Genomic DNA, 21956 nt, shown 5'->3' on the forward strand with positions numbered 1-21956 from the left:
GTTTGCACACACTGCAGGAGGGATTTTGGCCCACTCCTCCACACAGATCTTCTCTAGATCAGTCACATGACTTTTTCCCATGACTCCTCTGGATCATCCAAATGGTCATTGGCAAACTTAAGTCGGGCTGGACATGTGCTGGTTTAAGCAGGGGAACCTTCCGTGCCATGCATGATTTCAAACCATGACATCTTAGTGTATTACCAACAGTAACCTTGGAAACGGTGGTCCCAGCTCTTTTCAGGTCATTGACCAGCTCCTCCCGTGTAATTCTGGGCTGATTTCTCACCTTTCTTAGGATCATTGAGACCCCACGAGGTGAGATCTTGCATGGAGCCCCAGTCCGAGGGAGATTGACAGTCATGTTTAGCTTCTTCCATTTTCTAATGATTGCTCCAACAGTGGACCTTTTTTCACCAAGCTGCTTGGCAATTTCCCCACAGCTCCCCCCACTTTTCAGCCTTGTGGAGGTGTACAATTTTGTCTCTAGTGTCTTTGGACAGCTCTTTGGTCTTGGCCATGTTAGTAGTTGGATTCTTACTGATTGTATGGGGTGGACAGGTGTCTTTATGCAGCTAACGACCTCAAACAGGTGCATCTAATTTAGGATAATAAATGGAGTGGAGGTGGACATTTTAAAGGCAGACTAACAGGTCTTTGAGGGTCAGAATTCTAGCTGATAGACAGGTGTTCAAATACTTATTTGCAGCTGTATCATACAAATAAATAGTTAAAAAATCATACATTGTGATTTCTGGATTTTTTTTTAGATTATGTCTCTCACAGTGGACATGCACCTATGATGACAATTTCAGACCCCTCCATGATTTCTAAGTGGGAGAACTTGCAAAATAGCAGGGTGTTCAAATACTTATTTTCCTCACTGTATATAAATAACTCTTGATATGTTTGTGTTTTCAAAAATTATAATACAGCAATACTGATTCCCTGGCATAGCCTAAATAAAACTAATACTTTCATTCAGTAGCTTAAGAACTTTTAAAGGATGGTTCACACAAAAATGAAAATTCTGTCCTCATTCACTCACTCTCACTTCATTCCAAACCTCATCATTATTTTCTTTCCTCTGTTCAGCACCAACATTTTTTAGTGGTTGCTTGAATGAATGGGAACTGGAATGGCGTGTTCAAACCTCAGAAGTGTGCAAAAGCACAATAAAAAGTATTCTAAAAATACTACAATAGTACATATGACTCATGCGCTACATTCCGAGTGTTCTAAATGTTTCCCGCCAGTAAGCCATTCATTTTCATTGACCAGACATGAGTCATTGCTTCAAATGTGAATTTTTAAAGCTGCTGTGTATTGGTTAACATGTTTCTACGTGACATAGCCTACCACATAAATTTGAGTTTATGTGCTTCAAACGAACCCCTGCTGAAAAAACAAACAAACAAACAAACAAACAATAGAAACCATCACAGAATTTGTAATGGTTTTACTGGTTAGAATGAGTTGTACTGTACTGGTTTTAATGGAAATGGGCTCCACACTTTTAATCGGCCGCCTTGATAAAACCACTAAATCCTAATGGAATATGTCTCAAAACACACTACAGAAAAGCATTTTTAATGGTTAAAAGTTTGTAATGGTAATGGTTTGTAATGGTATTTGTAGTGGGGGGAAATTTTTTTAATTTCTGTGACGGTTTCTATTGTTTTGTTTTGTTTTTTGTTTTGTATCTTGATAGCAACTCACCTGTTCGAAGTACACACTGATTTCAAAATGTGTGAGGTATGAAATACATGTTGTAGACGAGTTTGAACATTTATTTTACTCATAAATCTAAAACCTTTTTGTTAAAAAAAAATATTTAAAATTATAATCAAAAATTATTATTTTAACTGATCAGCTTTATTATTATTATTATTTTTAAACCATTTGATCTTTTTGTGCTATTTTTTGTTTTTTAATTTGCCGTTCAATATGCATTTAATACATGATTTGTAACTGGACTTAAAATTTGTTGGGTGTTTACCCATCAGCCCGCGCGGCGAGCGGAAGTCGAGCAGCACAACCCCAAACGCCTCTGCAGTGAACATCCAAGTCTAAAATGGCAGGCGCAGAGGGAGACGATTCGCTTTATCCCATCGCGGTTTTAATCGATGAATTGAGAAATGAAGACGTTCAGGTAGACACCAGTCTAAGATAATCCGAGTTTGATTCATATGTATTTAAAAAAAATCGTGTTTTATTAGTATCTTCCAGCACTGCCCGCTAACCTGCTGGAAATTCGTTTAACGTTACAAAAGAAACATCATTTTCTTCTCCTTACTTTTTCCTCAATATTCTCTCATGTAGCTGTTTCCAGAAAATAATCAACTTGCATCAAGGTTTTTTTTGTGTGTGTTGTTGTTTTTTTTTTTTTTGATGTCTGTTTGATCCATAACGTAAAGCCTGAAGATAGAATTTGGATCCGGGCATAATAAGCTTGAAATTGACCGGCTAATTCTCAACATTTATCTTGGCGGCATTTTTGGGCTGTTAAAACGTGTACATTAGGATGTTAGTCATTGTGTCATTATCCAGGTCAGTGTTTCTCGATCCTGTCACTGCAGCGTTTGGTGCCTTTACCTGACACACCCAGGTCAGGTCTTGAAGCCTTTACTAATGATGTGTGTTAAATGATGGAGCGGTAATAAACTGTCCTCCAGTACCATGGATGAGAACCACTGACCTGAATTTTTATGCACAATGTGATGAAACATAACCGTGTGTGTGAGACAGGGGGTTTGCATAATATGTGACTGTTAATGTTATTCTGTGCACATCTTCAGTTGCGGTTGAACAGTATTAAGAAGTTGTCCACTATTGCTCTGGCACTGGGTGTGGAAAGAACACGGACTGAACTACTGCCATTCCTTACTGGTAAGAAATCCCAGTATCTGTATTTCTGAAACAAATGAACTGTTAGATGGAACTTAACTTTTGTTTGTTAATCATGGCTCATCAGTGTCTAGTAGGGCTAGTAGTTCAGATATTTACTTGGCCTGTCAATTAATTTTCATTGTAATCTATTAAAACATTTATTTATTGCCTTTTTTGTTGTATAGATAATATACTTATATATTTTATTCAGTTGTTTTATATGTAATTATATATGTATTTTAGCAAACTTATTGGGTTTTAATTTGCAATAATAGCTAAAGTTGCGATGTAATGAAATTAGCAACAGATGCTTTCTTCCGTAATGAGATGTACATCTGAATGAATCTGATTGTTGAAAAAGAAGAGAAAAATGTAAGGCGCGGCGTGTTTCAATCCGCTGATTGTTGATTGTATTGAGGCATATGTGAACGCAACTTTACAATTGATTGTAAGCCCTAGGCAGGGTTTAAATGGACAAAATGATTGGAGAAGTCCCTCATATGTCACCAGAGTCTGTCGTTTCATCAGAAGATCAAGACGTTTTGATTCATTTACAAGGCCAGAAATATTATGCATAAATCTTTCACCATAAGATTAATAACATGCATTTGAAAAATAATGTGAATGAATTATGCAGCTGCAATGCATAAACACATCGAACCCTATGAATCATACGGAGTTCTTTTTTGGTTCACATGCAAGCCTTTGGTATATTAATTAGGCTTTATGTTTGTTTTTGTTTTTTATAAAACTATCATTATGTCCAAAAATAATTTGAACAACTACGTGTTATGAAATATATGGGAAGAGAAAATAGATTTTTTAAATTGTCATCAAGTCAAGTCAAGTCAAGTCAAATCACCTTTATTTATATAGCGCTTTTAACAATACGGATTGTGTCAAAGCACTTAACCGTATCAAATTGGAGGATAGAGTGTCAGTAATGTATAATGATAAGATTAAACACTCAATTTTTAGTTAAAGGCATTTCATTATTGAATTCAGAGATTGTCTAGCTCAGTAGTCATATTGTTGTTTATTGGTCATTTGTTGTTCTTTCAAAGATCTTGGTCTGTTACACTTGCTTATGGTTTGTATTACTTACCTAAATATCAATTAGCTAACTGACATCCCTTCATCTGCAGACACCATATATGATGAGGATGAAGTTCTCCTTGCCTTGGCCGAGCAGCTGGGAGCTTCACTGTACTGGTTGGAGGCCCAGAGTTTGTGCACTGTCTCTTGGTAAGTCACCAAAAGCGAGGTATTTGGTTACTCAATTAAAAATGACCAGATCAGGTATTAGCCATAAGTTGAGACACATGTACATGTTCCCATACACCATCAGCCTCCCCTGGAGAGTTTGGCCACAGTGGAGGAAACGGTTGTGAGGGACAAGGCCGTGGAGTCTCTGCGAAAGATCTCTCAGGAACATTCCCCTGTAGACCTAGAGGTGCATTTTGTACCACTTGTGAAGCGTTTGGCCAGCGGGGACTGGTTCACCTCCCGAACGTCTGCGTGCGGACTGTTCAGCGTCTGCTACCCACGTGTGTCCAGTACAGTTAAAGCGGAAATCCGTCAGTAAGTTCAAATGATGCCTTGTTTTTATCACGTGCACTTTTGAAATCAGCTTGATCACTGTGGTCATGTTCATTATTTAATGTTATGGTTGTCTTCACAGGCACTTCCGCACACTTTGCTCGGACGACACTCCCATGGTGCGTCGAGCTGCCGCCTCTAAGCTGGGCGAGTTTGCGAAGGTTCTGGAGCTGGACTATGTTAAGAGTGACATCATTCCTCTCTTTACGGCACTAGCATCTGATGAGCAGGTACACATTCACATATAGAAAGACTGTTTATTTGGGCTATTGGTTGGTCAGTGACATGAAGCTTGGTTTGTTGTGCTTGTGTGTTGTTTGTTTTCAAAAGAGAAGTTTCCCTGCGGTTTTCAACCAAAATAAAAGCTCTGTGGTTTAACCTTTGAGAGCAAAGAAAACAACAACCATAAATATCAGTTTTTGTAGTTATTCTGTTATATTAAATAATAGTATTAATATTTATAACAACACAATAATAATAATAATAATAATAATAATTATTATTATTATTATTATTAATATAGAATTTTTATTTTAAGTACAGTAGTATTGTAGTGATTTTTTTTATTCAGTTATTAAAAATAGCTGGTGAAGCTGATATGGCAGTAATTAAGTACAACAACAAAATACCTTTATATTTAGTAATAATCAATATTAATAATAGTAATTACTATTAGATGTTATCTTAGTTTTTTTTAATTGCACATCCAGTTTTATGGCTGGTAAAAAAATATTTATGGCTGGTGAATTTTCTTAAGTGACCAGCCATCGGCAGGTCTGACAAAAGTTTTTTAAAGAATTGATATTTCATGATCTTTGTACTTAAAGAAAATTAAAAAATAATGATAATAAAGTTAATTAAATATGATTAAAAAAAAGATGCAGGAATTTTTTTTTTGCCTTTGATGGTTACACTGTCATTTTTAGAGTCATTAAATTTGAGCATTTCTTTAAAATTATATAAATGGTTTTTTGAAACCAACATGAATATAACTGACATTTCTAAGAACTTTTCGTGGGTGCTCTTATTTGTAATGCAGTCATGGCCAAAAATATCAGCACCCTTGGTAAATATGATCAAAGAAGGCTGTGAAAATTAATCTGCATTGTTAATCCTTTTGATCCTTTATTTAAAAAATTCACAAAAATCTAACATTTCATTGGATAATAAGAATTTAAAATGGGGGGGAAATATCATTATGAAATAAATGTTTTTCTCAAATACACTTTGGACACAATTATTGGCACCCCTAGAAATTCTTATGAGTAAAATATCTCTGAAGTATATTCCCATTCATATTCACAATTTTGAACACTCCAGGGTGATTATGAACATGAAATTATCCAGCCATGGCTTCCTGTTTCACAGAAATATAAATAGGTAAATAAATAAAAAACAAAGTCCAAATTCCCTTAATTATCCATCACAATGAGGAAAAACAGCAAAAGATAATTGAGCTTCACAAATTAGTGAAGTGGCTTTAAGAAAAGCACTAGAGCAGTGAAAATTCCCATCAGGGCAATAATTAATAATTTATAATCAACATAAAATGTTACGAAACTGCCTGGAATAGGACATGTGTCTATATCGTCCTAATGCATGGTGAGAAGGAGAGTTTGAGTGGCTAAAGACTCTCCAAGGACCACAGCTGGAGAATTGCAGAAAATAGTTGAGTCTCGGGGTCAGAAAACCTTAAAAACAAATTGTCAATCAGCACCTACATCACCACATGTTGTTTGGAAGGGTTTCAAGAAAAATTCTCCTCGCTCATCCAAAAACAAACTCCAGCATATTCAGTTATCAGACACGACTGGAACTTCAAATGAGACTGGCTTCTATGGTCAGATGAAACTAAAAAATGAACTTTTTAGCAGCAAACATTCAAGATGGGTTTGGTGAACACAGGCATAAAAAGTACCCCATGTGTACAATGAAATATACAGGTGCATCTCAATAAATTAGAATGTTGTGGAAAAGTTCATTTATTTCAGTAATTCAACTCAAATTGTAAAACTCGTGTATTAAATAAATTCAGTGTACACAGACTGAAGTAGTTTAAGTCTTTGGTTCATTTAATTGTGATGATTTTGGCTCCCATTTAACAAAAACCCACCAATTCACTATCTCAACAAATTAGAATATGGCGACATGCCAATCAGCTAATCAACTCAAAACACCTGCAAAGGTTTCCTGAGCCTTCAAAATGGTCTCTCAGTTTGGTTCACTAGGCTACACAATCATGGGGAAGACTGCTGATCTGACAGTTGTCCAGAAGACAATCATTGACACCCTTCACAAGGAGGGTAAGCCACAAACATTCATTGCCAAAGAAGCTGGCTGTTCACAGAGTGCTGTATCCAAGCATGTTAACAGAAAGTTGTGTGGAAGAAAAAGATGCACAACCAACTGAGAGAACCGCAGCATTATGAGGATTGTCAAGCAAAATTGATTAAATAATTTGGGTGAACTTCACAAGGAATGGACTGAGGCTGGGCTCAAGGCATCAAGAGCCACCACACACAGACGTGTCAAGGAATTTAGCTACAGTTGTCGTATTCCTCTTGTTAAGCCACTCCTGAACCACAGACAACGTCAGAGGCGTCTTACCTGGGCTAAGGAGAAGAACTGGACTGTTGCCCAGTGGTCCAAAGTCTTTGTATTTCATTTGGAAACCAAGATCGTAGAGTCTGGAGCAGTGATACTCAAATCTGGCTCACGAGATCCACTTTCCTGCAGAGTTTAGCTCCAACCCTGATCAAACTCACCTACCTGTGATTTTCTAATAATCCTGAAGACATTGATTAGCATGCTCAGGTGTGTTTGATTAGGGTTAGAGCTAAACTCTGCAGGAAAGTGGATCTCGTGAGCCAGATTTGAGGATCCCTGGTCTGGGGGAAGGGTGGAGAAGCTCATAGCCCAAGTTGCTTGAAGTCCAGTGTTAAGTTTCCACAGTCTGTGATGATTTGGGGTGCAATGTCATCTGCTGGTATTGGTCCATTGTGTCTTTTGAAAACCAAAGTCACTGCACCCGTTTACCAAGAAATTCTGGAGCACTTCATGCTTCCTTCTGCTGACCAGCTTTTTAAAGATGCTGATTTCATTTTCCAGCAGGATTTTGCACCTGCCCACACTGCCAGAAGCACCAAAAGTTGGTTAAATGACCATGGTGTTGGTGTGCTTGACTGGCCAGCAAACTCACCAGACCTGAACCCCATAGAGAATCTGTCAAGAAGAAAATGAGAAACAAGAGACCAAAAAATGTAGATGAGCTGAAGGCCACTGTCAAAGAAACCTGGGCTTCCATACCACCTCAGCAGTGCCACAAACTGATCACCGCCATGCCACGCCGATTTGAGGCAGTAATTAAAGCAAAAGGAGCCCCTACCAAGTATTGAGTACATATACAGTAAATGAACATACTTTCCAGAAGGCCAACAATTCACTAAAAGTTTTTTTTTTTTATTGGTATTATGAAGTATTCTAATTTGTTGAGACGTTGGTGGGTTTTTGTTAAATGTGAGCCAAAATCATCACAATTAAAAGAACCAAAGACTTAAACTACTTCAGTCTGTGTGCATTGAATTTATTTAATACACGAGTTTCACAATTTGAGTTGAATTACTGAAATAAATGAACTTTTCCACGACATTCTAATTTATTGAGATGCACCTGTACTGCTGTATTTTTGATGTTGTGGGCCTATATTTCTGCTGGAGGTCCTGGACATCTTGTTTAGACGCATGGCATCATGGATTCTATCAAATACCAACAGATATAAAAATCAATAAGTGACTGACTCTGTTAGAAATCTTATAATGGGCCATGTTTGGATCTTCCAACCGTACAATAATCCAAACACAAACCTCAAAAACAACACAAAAATGGATCACTGAGCACAAAACCAAGCTTCTGCTGGCCATTCCAGTCCTCTGACCTGAACCCTGTAGAAAATGAGTGGTGAACTGAAGAGAAGGAGCACCAACATGGAGCTGTGAATCTAAAGGGTCTGGAGTGATTCTGGATGAAGAAATGGTCTCTGATCTCTTGTCAGGTGTTCTCTAACCTCATCAGGCATTATAGGAGAAAACTTAGAGCTGTTAAACTGGCAAATTTCAAAAAGTATTGAATAAAAGGGTGCCGTTAATTGTGGCCAATGTGTATTAGAGAAAAACATTTATTTCAAGAGTGATATTTACCCCAATTTTAAATTCTTCTTATCCAATGAAAGGTTAGATTTTGTGAATAAAAAAAAAAAAAAAAAGATCAAAAGGATTAACAATGCAGATTAGTTTTCACAGCCTCCTTTGATCATATTTACCAAGGGTGCCGATATTTTTGGCCATGACTGTATATCCAGGCATTTTCTTTTCTCTGCAGGACTCTGTGCGTCTCTTGGCGGTAGAAGCTGGCGTCAGCATTGCTACTCTGCTGCCACAGGAAGACTTGGAGGCTCTGGTCATGCCCACTTTACGTCAGGCCGCCGAGGACAAGTCCTGGAGGGTGCGCTACATGGTGGCAGACAAGTTCTCAGAAGTGGGTACTTATGAAATGCATATTTGGCCGTTATCCACGTCGCCTCTGAGACTCTGAAACAACTCTGGTTGTTTTTCTGTTTTTGTAAAGTTGCAAAAAGCAGTTGGCCCAGAGATCACCAAGACCGATCTGGTCCCGGCGTTCCAGAACTTGTTGAAAGACTGTGAGGCAGAGGTCCGGGCTGCTGCTGCCAACAAAGTGAAAGGTGAGGTGTCTCACTGCCAGCTTCCCAAAGTCTGATGTCTCTATGAAAAGAGCCACACAACAACACCCTTATCCCATGGCCTGTTTATCTCTGCAGTATTCTGTGAAAATTTGCCTGAAGACAGCAGGGAGACCATCATCATGACTCATATTCTGCCATGCGTCAAGGTACACATTTTAATCTTGCCCACTTGTTTATGAAATTGCGTGTGGCTGAACAGTTATGCTGTGCGGTGCTGGCCAAGTTCTCAGGAGGGGGTACTTAGAAAACTCGAACTTGTTTTTTGATAATGTGATATCATATCTGGGAAAGTATCCAGGTTGTCTCTGCAAGAGGTCTTGCTGTAGGTCTGGTTGTTTTTGTGTTATTTTGGGGGTGTTTACATTTTCGACATAAACAAGTGGTAGCTTTATGACAGAATAATTGTTTCATACACATGCAGTAATCTAGCTCATACATCAAACATGCAGACTGAGTTTACGCCTCGTCTGTACAGATAATCAGAGTTTACTCATATTTAGGACATTATCAGCAGGTGAGTTCATTCGGCTTGTTGAACTGTCCATCCTTTCTAAGGTGATGGGCAGCAGGGGTCACTGTTGTTATCCGTTACACCCGTAAGTGATCCAGTGTCAGCTGTCTGTCTCTAGGTTTATTTAGCATCAGCCTAGGATTAGACTTCTATTATTTTTATTTCCTGGTGTATGCCTGTGACTGACTGAATCATAATGCTAGAGGAAGTGAAATTGCATCTTATATTAGTGGAGTTTAGTCCAGTTTTACTGTATACAGCCTGAGCTTGCCTTCCTAGTAACTATGGGAAGTGTAGAAGATGTATATACTAAAAATATTTGACTATCAAATACAATATGTAACGTATGCTTTATTGGAACACCGATGAATCTAAGAAATTTGCTGATTTCATTAGGCATTTTTATGTGTAGTTAAATACATTTTGGCAAAATACTGCAGTTAGAAATTGTACAAAAAACATTTAATATTGTAACTATATCTTCTGCCAAAATACTGTCAAACTCTGGTACTTTGATATTAGTCACAAAAATAAATACAAAAAAACACAAGCAACCTTTTTTGCCCTGTTTAAAGGAGATCCCATTTGAATTTATAAGGCTGCAGTTCAGTTTGTGAATTGAATCAGGCAGTTCAAATGAATGATTCACCTGCGATACCTGCTTAACATATGGTGTAATATATTGTTTGGTCTTTAACTTTCTATTTATAGTCATTGTCTTATGGAAATGGAAGTTTAGAGTAGAGGACAGTTCAGGACAAGCCTCTCTTTTACTGATCTAGACTGCAAAGAACAGTGGAGCCTTTCCGTGTTCCTGCTTGAGCTTCACAGGGCGTACTTTGCTCATGAGTGGCCTGAGAGTCTCATGACCTGATGTTTGATATCTGTTAATAAGCTTATGTAAGCGGATCATTCCTCACAGATACAAACAGCTTTCTGCTTACTTTGTCAGCAGACGTGATCGGCAATTAGCCTATACATACAAACTGTTCGCCGAAACATCAGATCAAAGATAACTCAGGATTTCAGACCTTTTGCAGCATTTTACAACCAAATAAATGTCCAGGTTTTCAGGCTCAAATGGATCGCGCCTCCTCCCTCGCTGTGATGCTGTCTTTCTTCAAAGACCCCAGTAATGGGGGTGAGATGTTTAGACACCTAATGAATCAGTTTAGGGAGTAAAAACATTTCCAGATACATTTCAGTTTTTTCAGAAATAGCGTAAATGAGCAGTGTGGGTGGCTTGTTGCTGCATTGTTTTTAAATTAGACAGAATTACTTATTTAATATACCATACCATATTAAAGGGATAGTTCACCCAAAAATGAAGATTCTGTCATCACCCACATGTCGTTCCAAACCCGTAAGACCTTCATTCTTCTTTGGAACACAAATTAAGATATTTTTGATGAAATCTGAGAGCTTTCTGACCATCCATAGACAGCAATGCGACTGAAATATTCCCTGGCCCAGAAACGCAGTAAGGACATCGATAACATAGTCCATGTGACATCAGTGGTTCAACTGTAATTTTACAAAGCTGCGATAATCTTTTTGTGCGCAAAGAAAACAAAAATAATATCCAATAATTCTTCTCCTCCAAATCACATCTTATTAATTATGGTTATTATTATCATTAGCTGGGTTTCCATCCAAAGTTGCGAATTTAACTTATGCGTAAAATTGGAATATCGCATCATAAAGCATTTTGCGAACAAGCACCGTTTCCATCCAACGAGTCAAAGAGAACAAAATCATCACTTCCTGGTACACTGGCACTAAATATCACTAAGAAAACTAGGTTAAGCTGCTGAATATAATAATTTTCATGTATGAAAAATTACTTGCGCCTAGCAGAAGAAGCACAGTAAATGCTGTCATTGCTTTCGGAGGTGAATGCCTGCTGTTAGGGAACGCAGTCGTGTAAGACAATTATACAGAAATACTTTGATGACAGACTTTGCTCAGGCATTTGAGTATAACCATAACAACATTTCAGATGCTGTGGAACGAGATCAGTCCGCTGCTAGTCAAGTTATCCCGTCTCATAGCGCAGTCACATGACTTTTTTAATGCACTTGGAGGAATTTATTCGCAAAATGCATTTCCATCTCCCATTAGTCGCATTAACCCTTTTTCGCACAAGTCAAAAACCACCTCGAGCGAGTGTAAAAACTTTTTTGCGAATTAAGGGATTTTTGTTCAAAATTTGGCATTTCTCATGCGATGCTTCAAAATGTGCATTAAAACAGGGTGATGGAAACATAGCTATTGTTGCTATTAATAATACGAGAGATAATAAAATAAATATCTTGTTATTATTAGGAATAATAACTTATTATTATTATTATTATTATTATTATTATTGTCTAATAATTATTTGGATGTTAATAGTAGTACTAATAATACAAATATTTTATGGATGCTGTTAATAATAATAATAATAATAATAATAAACAAATGATTAATAATGATAATACTGACAATAAATATTGCCCTGTTACTGTTGTTGTTTTAGTTGCTGCTAAAAATAATTGTGAATAATAATGATCATACTAACTATAAATATTATCTTATAATTTTTCAATGTTCAATGTTCAATAATAAAATGTCCTGTCTGTGTTAAGAATCATAATAATTTTGTTGTTGTTGTTATTATTATTATTATTATTATTATTATTACTGTTATTTGGTTGATAATAAGAATAATTATTGTTATCTGATTGTTAATGATAATACTGACAATAAATATCTTGTTATTGTTTCTGCTAAAAAATGACAATGAATAATAATAGTAACAACTATTGTAAAAAGCTTTTGTTTATAAAATATTTATTTAAACATTTGTTGTTGTTGTCTCTAATTACAGCTACTTGTAGAAAAATAGCTTGATTTCAAAGCTCTCAAGCCTCCTTCTCTTCCCTTAACAGGAGCTGGTGTCTGACACAAACCAGCATGTGAAGTCTGCCTTGGCTTCTGTCATCATGGGTCTCTCTACCATCTTGGGCAAGGACAACACCGTAGAACATCTGTTGCCTCTTTTCCTGGCCCAACTGAAGGACGAGGTAACCCACCTGGAGCTCGGCCCAGTCTCTCATCTGTCTGTCTCTATTTCTCTTGTGCTCAAAGATCCTTCTGATTGTATTAGAGCAGAGACACCGCTGTTCATTTTCCAGGTCTGATAGGTCACCTTGTGTTGGGCTTAAGGGCTGTTTGCTAAATTGTCCTCTCTAAAGTCCTTGATTGATGTTCCTTTGATTGGGCTCTTGTCCATGACCACTCTCCGAGTTGTATTAGCTTTTAGATTGTAGTAATAAACTCTTAGTCTGTTTTTAAATGAAGTTGAACTTTGGCCTCAGCTTTCAGCAAGACCAAGCCAAACCAAAACCCATCCAAACTCTTTCCTCCAGTGTTTGTGTTCCCTTCTGTTTTATTGGACTCCTCTCAATTGTCAAACACACCATCTGAAAATGTTAAGAGCTGGATTCTGTGAATTCTGTCCTGAAGTGTATTTCCATTGGCTGGTTATCCGTCCGGCTCTGTTTGACTAACAAACTTTGTTGTTTGGATTTTAGTCAGTCATCACCAAAGTGCACTTGCTTAACCAAGTCATCAAATATTTGGCAGCATGTATGTGTGCGCTGTAACAATATCACATGAGTGTGGCGTCCTCCTGGAGCCATTTAAGGGAAATATAAAAGATGGAGACCTTTTGTCTTCAGTAAAATTCATACTTGCTAGAAATTATAGGTACTTTAAATGTTTAAAGTATGTTTCCCTTCTTTAATACACATTTAACATGCTGATCTTTTTCTGCAAGTTTCATTGGTGTTGAAACTTATTGTTATTCCTTATGTTAAAGGGATAGTTCACCCAAAAATGAAAATTCTGTCACTAATTACTCGCCCTCATGTCGTTTCAAACCCGTAAGACCTTTGTTCATCTTCAGAACACAAATTAAGATATTTTTGATGAAATCTGAGAGCTTTCTGATCCTCCATAGACAGCAAAGCAATTGAAATTGTCAAGGCCCAGAAAGACAGTAAAGACATCAGTGGTTCAACCGTAATTTTATGAAGCTACGAGAATAGACTCACATGGAAGAGAAGAAATTGTTGAATAAAGTTATTATTTTTGTTTACTTTGCATGCAAAAAGTATTCTCGTAGCTTTATAAAATTAAGGTTGAACCACTGAAGTCACATGGACTATTTTAACAATGTCCTAACTACCTTTCTGGACCTTGAACGTGTCAGTTGCGTTTTCACCAAAAATATCTTAATTTGTGTTCTGAAGATGGACGAACGACATGAGGGTGAGTAATTAATGACACAATTTTCATTTTTGGGTGAACTAACCCTTTAAAACAAAATATATAATATAGTTTATGTATTACTTTATATAAAAATATTTAATTTTCCTTTAGTGTCCTGGTGTCCATCTGATTTAAAAAAAAAAAAAAAAAAAAAAATATATATATATATATATATATATATATATATATTTAAGAATATAAAAGTTTTTTAATATAATTTTTTTTCATATTTTCCTGTAGTGTCCTGAGGTGCGTCTGAACATCATCTCTAATCTGGACTGTGTGAATGAGGTGATCGGGATTCGGCAGCTCTCTCAGTCTTTGCTGCCAGCTATAGTAGAGCTGGCTGAGGATGCCAAGTGGAGGGTTCGACTGGCCATCATTGAGTACATGCCTTTGCTGGCTGGCCAACTGGTGAGTCTGTGCTCTACTCGAGATTGATTAGTTGTATCTGGGCGGAAAAGGATACTCACCCTCATGCTGTTCCAAACCGATTCTTTCTTCTGTTGAACATAAAAGATATTTTGAAGAATGTCGGTAACCAAACAGTTGATGATCTCCCTTGACTTCTGTAGTATTTTGTTCCATACCTACCGTCAGCTGTTTGATTACTAACATTCTTTAAAATATCTTCTTTAGTGCTTAACAGAAGAAAGAAACTCATACAGGTTAGGAACAACTTGAGGTTGAGTAAATGACAGAATTTTATTTTTGGGTGAACTACCCCTTTAAGCTCAAAAACCACAGACTGATTTGGAAATGCAATTAGAATGACAAATGGGTGGATTGTAACTATATTCCGACTTTATTTTTAGGGAGTGGAGTTCTTCGATGAGAAGTTGAATTCCCTGTGCATGGCATGGCTCATTGATCACGGTAGGTTTTCTGAGTCTGACGATTTTCCTGAGTGCCATAAGAAAAATAGATGTATTGAGTTACTGACAACAATGAACCAGAACCTTTAAACTGTATAAGTTCAAGCAGATACATTTGCTTACATTTGAAGATAGCACAGCGAAGACATGCAGCAGTTGCCTCAGCCTCTCTCCTGTCCTACTCCTTCCCCAAAAGGAGAAAGAGAAACACGTATTCATCTCTAGAAGTTTCTGCTATTAGCCAATTATAAGATTCTAGCCCTCTCTCCCTCTCTACAGCTCTCTTGCTTTCTTCCCCCTTCTCTCAATGTTACCTCCCTGTGTCATTCTCTCCTTTAATGTTATTTTGAAGTAGAAAAGTGAACGGAGAACCTTTAACAAGGTAAATATTAGTGCTGTCAAACGATTAATCGCATACAAAATAAAGGTTTTTGTTTGCATAATATGTCTGTGTTCTGTGTATATTTATGTATATATAAATACACAGTGTTTTTTGAAAATATTTACATTTACACGTTTATTTATATTCATGCTGTATAATTTATAATATAAATAAATTTAATATATAAACAAAATATTTTTCTGAAATATATACATGCATGTGTGTATTTATATATATATATATTAGGGCTGTGCAATTAATCGAATTCGATTATCATGCTCATCTAGTCAGTAAAGCAGATTTCGTGATTAGTAGTAAATCACAATCACCTGCTTTCAGATGGAGCGGCATTTACTACTCAGAGCCGTAGTTCACTGACAAGCTAGGCAATATAGCGTTCATAATCGCAGACGAATCGCCTTCAATTATGAATGCGATTTATTGCCTAGCTTGTCAGTGAACTACGGCTCTGAGTAGTAAATGCCGCTCCATCTGAAAGCAGGTGATTGTGATTTACTACTAATCACGAAATACAAACTTTTATTTTGTGCGCGATTTAATCGGTTTGACACTAGTAAATATCTAAATTCACATCCAAATACAGTCTCTAAATACTGTAGTCATAGACTGCATATTATCAAGAGTATTTTTTTAATGATAATTCAAATTAGATTACATGTACACTTTTCTTCTACAGTTTGGTGACAGTAAGATTAAAAAATACTCATTTAATTCTCCTTTTATACAGCAAGGGTGCATCAAAAAGTAACAGTAAGGACATTTATAATTGAATCATTTTATTTAGAAGAAATGCTGTTTTTTTTTTTTTGTACTTTCTATTCATCAAAGAATTCTGAAAAATAGCACTAAATCCATATATTTGAATGATTTCTTTAAGATCACTAAAGACTGGAGTAATAGCTGCTGATAATACAACATTTTCCATCATAATATCTAATATCCAGCTTTGTACAGGTGCCACTTTAGTTTTTGTAGAACAGATAAGACTTTTAAATTGGCTTCTGATCTTGCTTTGATTGGCGTGTCGGTGGTAATGAATGTTTCAGATTGATGAGCCTCTTAGTAAATCTTCAATTTAATGGTTGTCAGAATGGTTATGATCTCACTTTGAACCATGCGCTGAGTGGATCCAGCTGTTGAGGTGTTTTGCACGGTGATTTTCAGCGAGGACCTCGACCGTGTGCACACACATACATACGCAATTTCACTCTGACACAGTTGTAGACAAAGGGCCAGATGGGTTACATCACTGGAATGTTCTTGTATATCCTGTGCTGCTGGGCCAGTGCTGTCCTCTTACATAAGAGCTCAGAGCCGGAGCGGCGCTGTGCTCGGCTGTCTGTCATGTGTAAATGTGAACTCCTCTTTCTGACAAATACACACAGGCACATCTGCAAGAGGTACACGGTGTCAAATGGATTGTCTCATTTTAAGTGTTTTATAATCTCCATTTAAAGCTTGACCTACTTCATGAAACTGCTCACCACATTTTGGGTGATGTGCAGCATTTTAGTTTTTTCATAAGCTCTGTAAGGACTATGGATAGGGTTTTGTCTTGAATTTTAAACTCTAAATAGGATTGTCTCAGGCAAATTCCTGGTCTTTTCATAAAGGAGGTTATGTCACCGTCAGACGGATTTCAAAAGAGCCGCCCGTCTGATGTTTAGCAGATTTGTGATGCACAATTTCACAGGATGTTTGTAGATATTTACTCTTCCCAGAATGAAGGGTAAATGGCTTGATTGTGATCTCTATTCGAGTTATTGTGAAGTCAGGTGGAATGTAATCTGTGGAGGTAATGCTGAGCACCAAAACAATGTTGATTAACCCTGCTTGGGTCCAACTGTGGTGGCAGATAATCTCATCAAACAAACCGAAAGCTGACACTAGCAAAGTAAATATTGCAAAACAAGTGCATTATTCACATTAAATCATCTTTTTAGGAGAAAAGTGGAATGGCGGTACTTTGTTGGATAACGAGGGTGGTGTAGTGTAGTGGATAAAAATCTGGATTGGTAATGGAAGATTGTAGTTTTAAACCCCTTAAGGGACAATCCATGAATCACTAATGTGTCCTTAAATGGGCACAATATTTTTTTAAATTTTTGAAATTTTATGTACTGGTGAATCTTCTAAATGACATGTCCAGTTTTCACAATTCTGTTAATCTACAGTAGATGAAGTCCCATGCTATATATGTTTAGAATGGGACTTTGTCCACTGTAAAGTATTTATTTTTAATTTCTTTGTTTTAATTTTAATTAATTATTTTGTAGATAGATATTTTAATGTTTTTTTTTTTTCTGACAAAAACAATCATTCTTTCTCTACTTTTCTCTAAGTGACAATTTGTTTGTGATGCTGAAGAATGTATGTCTTCAGTTTGTATGACAGTAGGCTGTATGTCTGGTGGTGTCTTAAAAATGACATTTATCTAAATGTCAATTTTCATCCTCGTCTCAAATCTTGATCTTCATGTTAGCCTGTGAGTTAACATTAGTATCTTTGCCTTGTTCTGCAGTGTTTGCCATCCGAGAGGCTGCCACCTGCAACCTCATGAAGCTGGTGGAGAAGTTTGGAGCAGAATGGGCCCAGAACACCATTGTGCCCAAAGTCCTTGGCATGGCCAATGATTCCAACTACCTGCACAGGATGACCACTCTCTTCTGCATCAATGTAAGTCTGGATGCCCTGGCTGGTGCCTGTTTTTTAAACCTAAACATTCTCCCAGTTGAAAGTAATTTCATTAATATCTGGTGTTGCAAAATGAGAATAACCGAAAGCCTTTCAATTTTTTTTTTTTTTTTTGGGTGGGGTGGGGTCAGTCTCTGTCTGAAGTATGTGGACAGGAAATCACCACCAAGCACATGTTGCCTGTAGTCCTCAAGATGTCCACTGATCAGGTGGCCAATGTGCGCTTCAATGTGGCCAGGTGCTTACAGAAGATCGGACCAGTTTTGGACAGCAGGTATCTTTAAATAATAGCTGCCTGTACCCTTTTGTGTCTTGATGGCATAAGCAAACAAACCAGCAATACTAACAATGATGTTTTCAATAGTGCTTTGCAGGCCGAGGTTAAACCAGTCCTGGAGAAACTAGCTACAGACCAAGATATGGATGTGAAGTACTTTGCTCTAGAGGCTATAAGTGGTACATTTCCTTTTATCTCTTTAACCTTTGAAACATGAATCCTCTCAGAAATATTTTCATTCTCCTCTATACTGTTTTTTTTTTTTGCTCTCTCCATAGTTCTTGACTTGGCTTGACTGACTTCCTCACCACATCCAGTGAAAAACTGACAACACAAGACCTGTTGCATTATATTTATTGTTCGTTTTGAATGATTAAGTATCGTTGTTGTGTTCTTATTTACTCTCAAAGATATTGAATGATCAAAGGATGGACTTTCTATCAAGTTTTACCTCAAACATTGTTAGTGCAGCTAAGCTCTGCATGCTTGTACAATTTACGCTTAGCTCTTTGCAAACATCACCCCATGAGCCATTCCAGTGCGATCGTATCGGAATCGGTACATGCCTGCTTCAGCATGCCATTTGCTTTTCTTAGACCGGAGCTCATCCTGCCAGTAGCAGATGGTGCGAAATGCCTGTTTATTTGCTTTAGTAGATTTGCTAGCGCACAGCACATTGTTTACATGTGTTCCCTCTCTAGAGGGGGGAAAAAATCTCATGTGCTCACACGGTTTAACCGCAGAGTCCTCCGTGTGCACAGGGCAGATTGTGTTCTGAGCACATGGTTAGATTGCGGTCTCTTTAGAAATTAGCTTTACGCAATGAAGTCACACCTTTATCATGAGCTTTTTTTCCATCTGGGGACCATATAATTGAATCAGTTGTGCTGTAACACGTGATGCACGTATGAAACATCAATTCATGTAGTTTTGCCTGCATTTATGCTCTCATATTGGTCATGAATAGCCCCTTTATAAACTTGTAGATTTTCTTGAACTTTTGTGCCAATGAAATATCTAGTTATAATACAATTTATCATTTTGAAGGTTTTCAATATACATTTTTCTCTTTAAGTAGAAGGCATGTTAAAAATGTGGTCGTGTCATTAAATCTTTCGGCTGGTATGGAGGAATATTGTCTTTTGTGGGACGTAATTCAGCAATATTCATTGTTACAAACAACTTGTACCTACTGCATTCTGAGGAAACCCTTTGTTCATGCTCAATATCATGAGAACTTGTAGTTTTTGTTTTTTAACCCATTTGGGAACTTGGTGTACTTTTGGGACTAAATAAAGTCATTTGAACTACGTATCCTGCTGTTGTCTTCCTTTGACGTACTCTCACAGACTAATCGTTGCATAATTCTAATTGGAACAGGGTGTGCGTCACACCTGTTAGTATCGTCTCTTAAGAGTTTGTCATCCTATATGAATTTTAAATATTAATGTGGAATCAGGTTTTTGGTCTCCTGATGAACTGTTTTCTACAGTTACCTGGCTAATGATCTTATCGACAGCGTTGGATTGCATGTTTTCGTTACTGAATTTGGCAGGAGCTGGTGGCGCTGCACTCTGGCACTTCTCCTGAGTATCAGATGTCTTATTTAAGCAGAATTATTTCAAAGGCTGTAAAAACTCTTAGGCTGGATTTGTGACCAGATCTATTTGGAACAAATTTGAACAGCTCGCATAGTTAAGTTATTAGTAAGGGTTACAAACTCCTGTATCATTTAAATTTGGACCCTTACAATTCTTGAGGCATGTAGTCATAGATCAGGCTGACTTTAGCTCAATGGTTTGCATGGGTATTTAATACCATCTCATTACCTGAACCTAAATGTGGAGACAATGGACCATTAGTGAGCTGTCTAAACCTCAAATTAATGTCATTAGCAATTACTCTTATAAATGGCCACGTAGTATATTATAGCATGTAGAACTAAAGCAGAACTAAAAGTGAAGTGGACCTCTATCTTGAAGAAAGTGGATGTTAAAGTCACAACTTAAGTTGCACTCTCATCAGTGTTAAGTCTGTGATCTGAATTCTACCATTTCTGCACTCTTACACAAGGTGTTCCCCGAGGTTCAGTACTTGGCACATTTTTCTTTTCTTCACTTTCATTTCTCTGAGCTGATATCATCTATCTCCATGGTCTCAACTTTCACTAATACGCTGATGACATTCAGATTTCAGCACCGACTGAAACACCACTTCTGTCAGCTTCCTTGCTGCATCTATATCTGTGGCATCAAGCACTGGATGAGCTCTAACTAACTGAAATTTGGCTATTGTGTGATTCAAAAAGCCAGATTCATGAGTCAACATTCAAGGTTAAGTTCTCTTAAAAACTTGATCTAAGTGTCATAGTTGACTCAGCCCTCTTTTTAATATGGCACTTTTTTTAAAGATATTTTAATCTACATACCATTGTCTGAAACTCACCATGACAGGCTGGATTGAACATACATGAACAAGCTAATCATGGCCATCAAGATTACTTAAAAATTACAAAACCTTCTGTTTTTGTTCCTCTGGCTCTAAACATACAAATTACTCATCACTGTAGCAGTTCTCATTTTATTGTAACATACATTGTGTCAACATTTTAGTTAGTGCTAAACAATTCATTGAGACAGATATTAGTTATTACAAAATGAACTATCATATTTGTCTAAACATGAGGAAAAAACTGCTGCAGGCTGATGCAATTAAAATTCGAAAGACACTGTGTGCCAGAGGCGTATTTACAGGTCAGCCATCACTGACCTCATTGGATCAGTTGTTTCGGTCCAGTATAGCAGACCATTTTAATCTGTGCCAATCATGATGCTCCCCTGAGGATAAGATGTCTGATAACCTGATAATGGTAAGATGATAAGATGTCTGATAATGGACATTTTTCAAACTGCTGGAAAAGCCTTTAGCCCACAAAACAGTCTGATTTGAGTTGGGTAAGAGAAATATTTAGTGGTTGTTGATTTCGAGAACAGTGGAAAAAACAACAGTTTCTCCACTTGTGTATTTTGTGAGCATTCTTGTGTGGTGAGCTGTCTGGAAATAGGGCTCTTGCCTCATGTGTGATCAGAATGAGTGAGTGAGAAAGAAAGGGCGAGAACGTACATGGAAGTGTGAATGAGAACAAGAGAGCTCGGGGTCATGTGAAAATCACAGCAGAGAAGAGGAAGCTCCCTTGGAGAGTGAACTCTAAACGCTCTACTGAACGCCACTGAACAAATTAATTGAAACGGGAATCGAAAGTTTCGTAAGCAGAAATGCACATAATTAAACCCACAACCCCCCTACACTCCAAAACTGCATTCATTTGTTTAATTGACTGATGTAACCTGAAATACTTTGTAATTTCTATGATTTTTTGAGTGTTTGAAAGAGGCAGAATTTTCCCCACTACACTGCTTTTCAGTTGTTTTTCAATGTGTTTTTTTTTTTTAACTCCATTTTGTGCAACTTGATTTTGTGCATCAGCAGTTGAGTGGATTGTTGCTTTGTAATTGTTGCAGTGTTTTCATGTGAGTGACAGGTGCAAGTCAAGGAAGAGTCATGTCATAGGCCTTAGTCAGGGCAATGCCATATTTAATTTTTGACTGGAATGAAACCAAGCCTAGAAGTTTTAA

General features: G+C 37.2%; 1 protein-coding gene across 1 annotated transcript; it reads left to right on the forward strand.

Annotated features, from left to right (window-relative positions):
- The first annotated feature begins 1998 nt into the window (after positions 1 to 1998).
- On the forward strand, positions 1999 to 19635 carry ppp2r1bb (protein phosphatase 2, regulatory subunit A, beta b). The gene is given in 16 exon segments (XM_058745253.1): positions 1999 to 2152; positions 2799 to 2889; positions 4035 to 4085; positions 4088 to 4134; positions 4238 to 4470; positions 4571 to 4718; positions 8866 to 9021; positions 9112 to 9226; positions 9323 to 9393; positions 12689 to 12823; positions 14313 to 14486; positions 14888 to 14948; positions 17872 to 18026; positions 18176 to 18318; positions 18409 to 18500; positions 18600 to 19635. Coding segments are annotated over 16 exon segments (1767 nt in total). The 5' UTR covers positions 1999 to 2074; the 3' UTR covers positions 18617 to 19635.
- Positions 19636 to 21956: the final 2321 nt, after the last annotated feature.

Source organism: Onychostoma macrolepis, chromosome 15 (genome assembly GCF_012432095.1).
Source record: "Onychostoma macrolepis isolate SWU-2019 chromosome 15, ASM1243209v1, whole genome shotgun sequence".
NCBI classification, from domain to species: domain Eukaryota; kingdom Metazoa; phylum Chordata; class Actinopteri; order Cypriniformes; family Cyprinidae; genus Onychostoma; species Onychostoma macrolepis.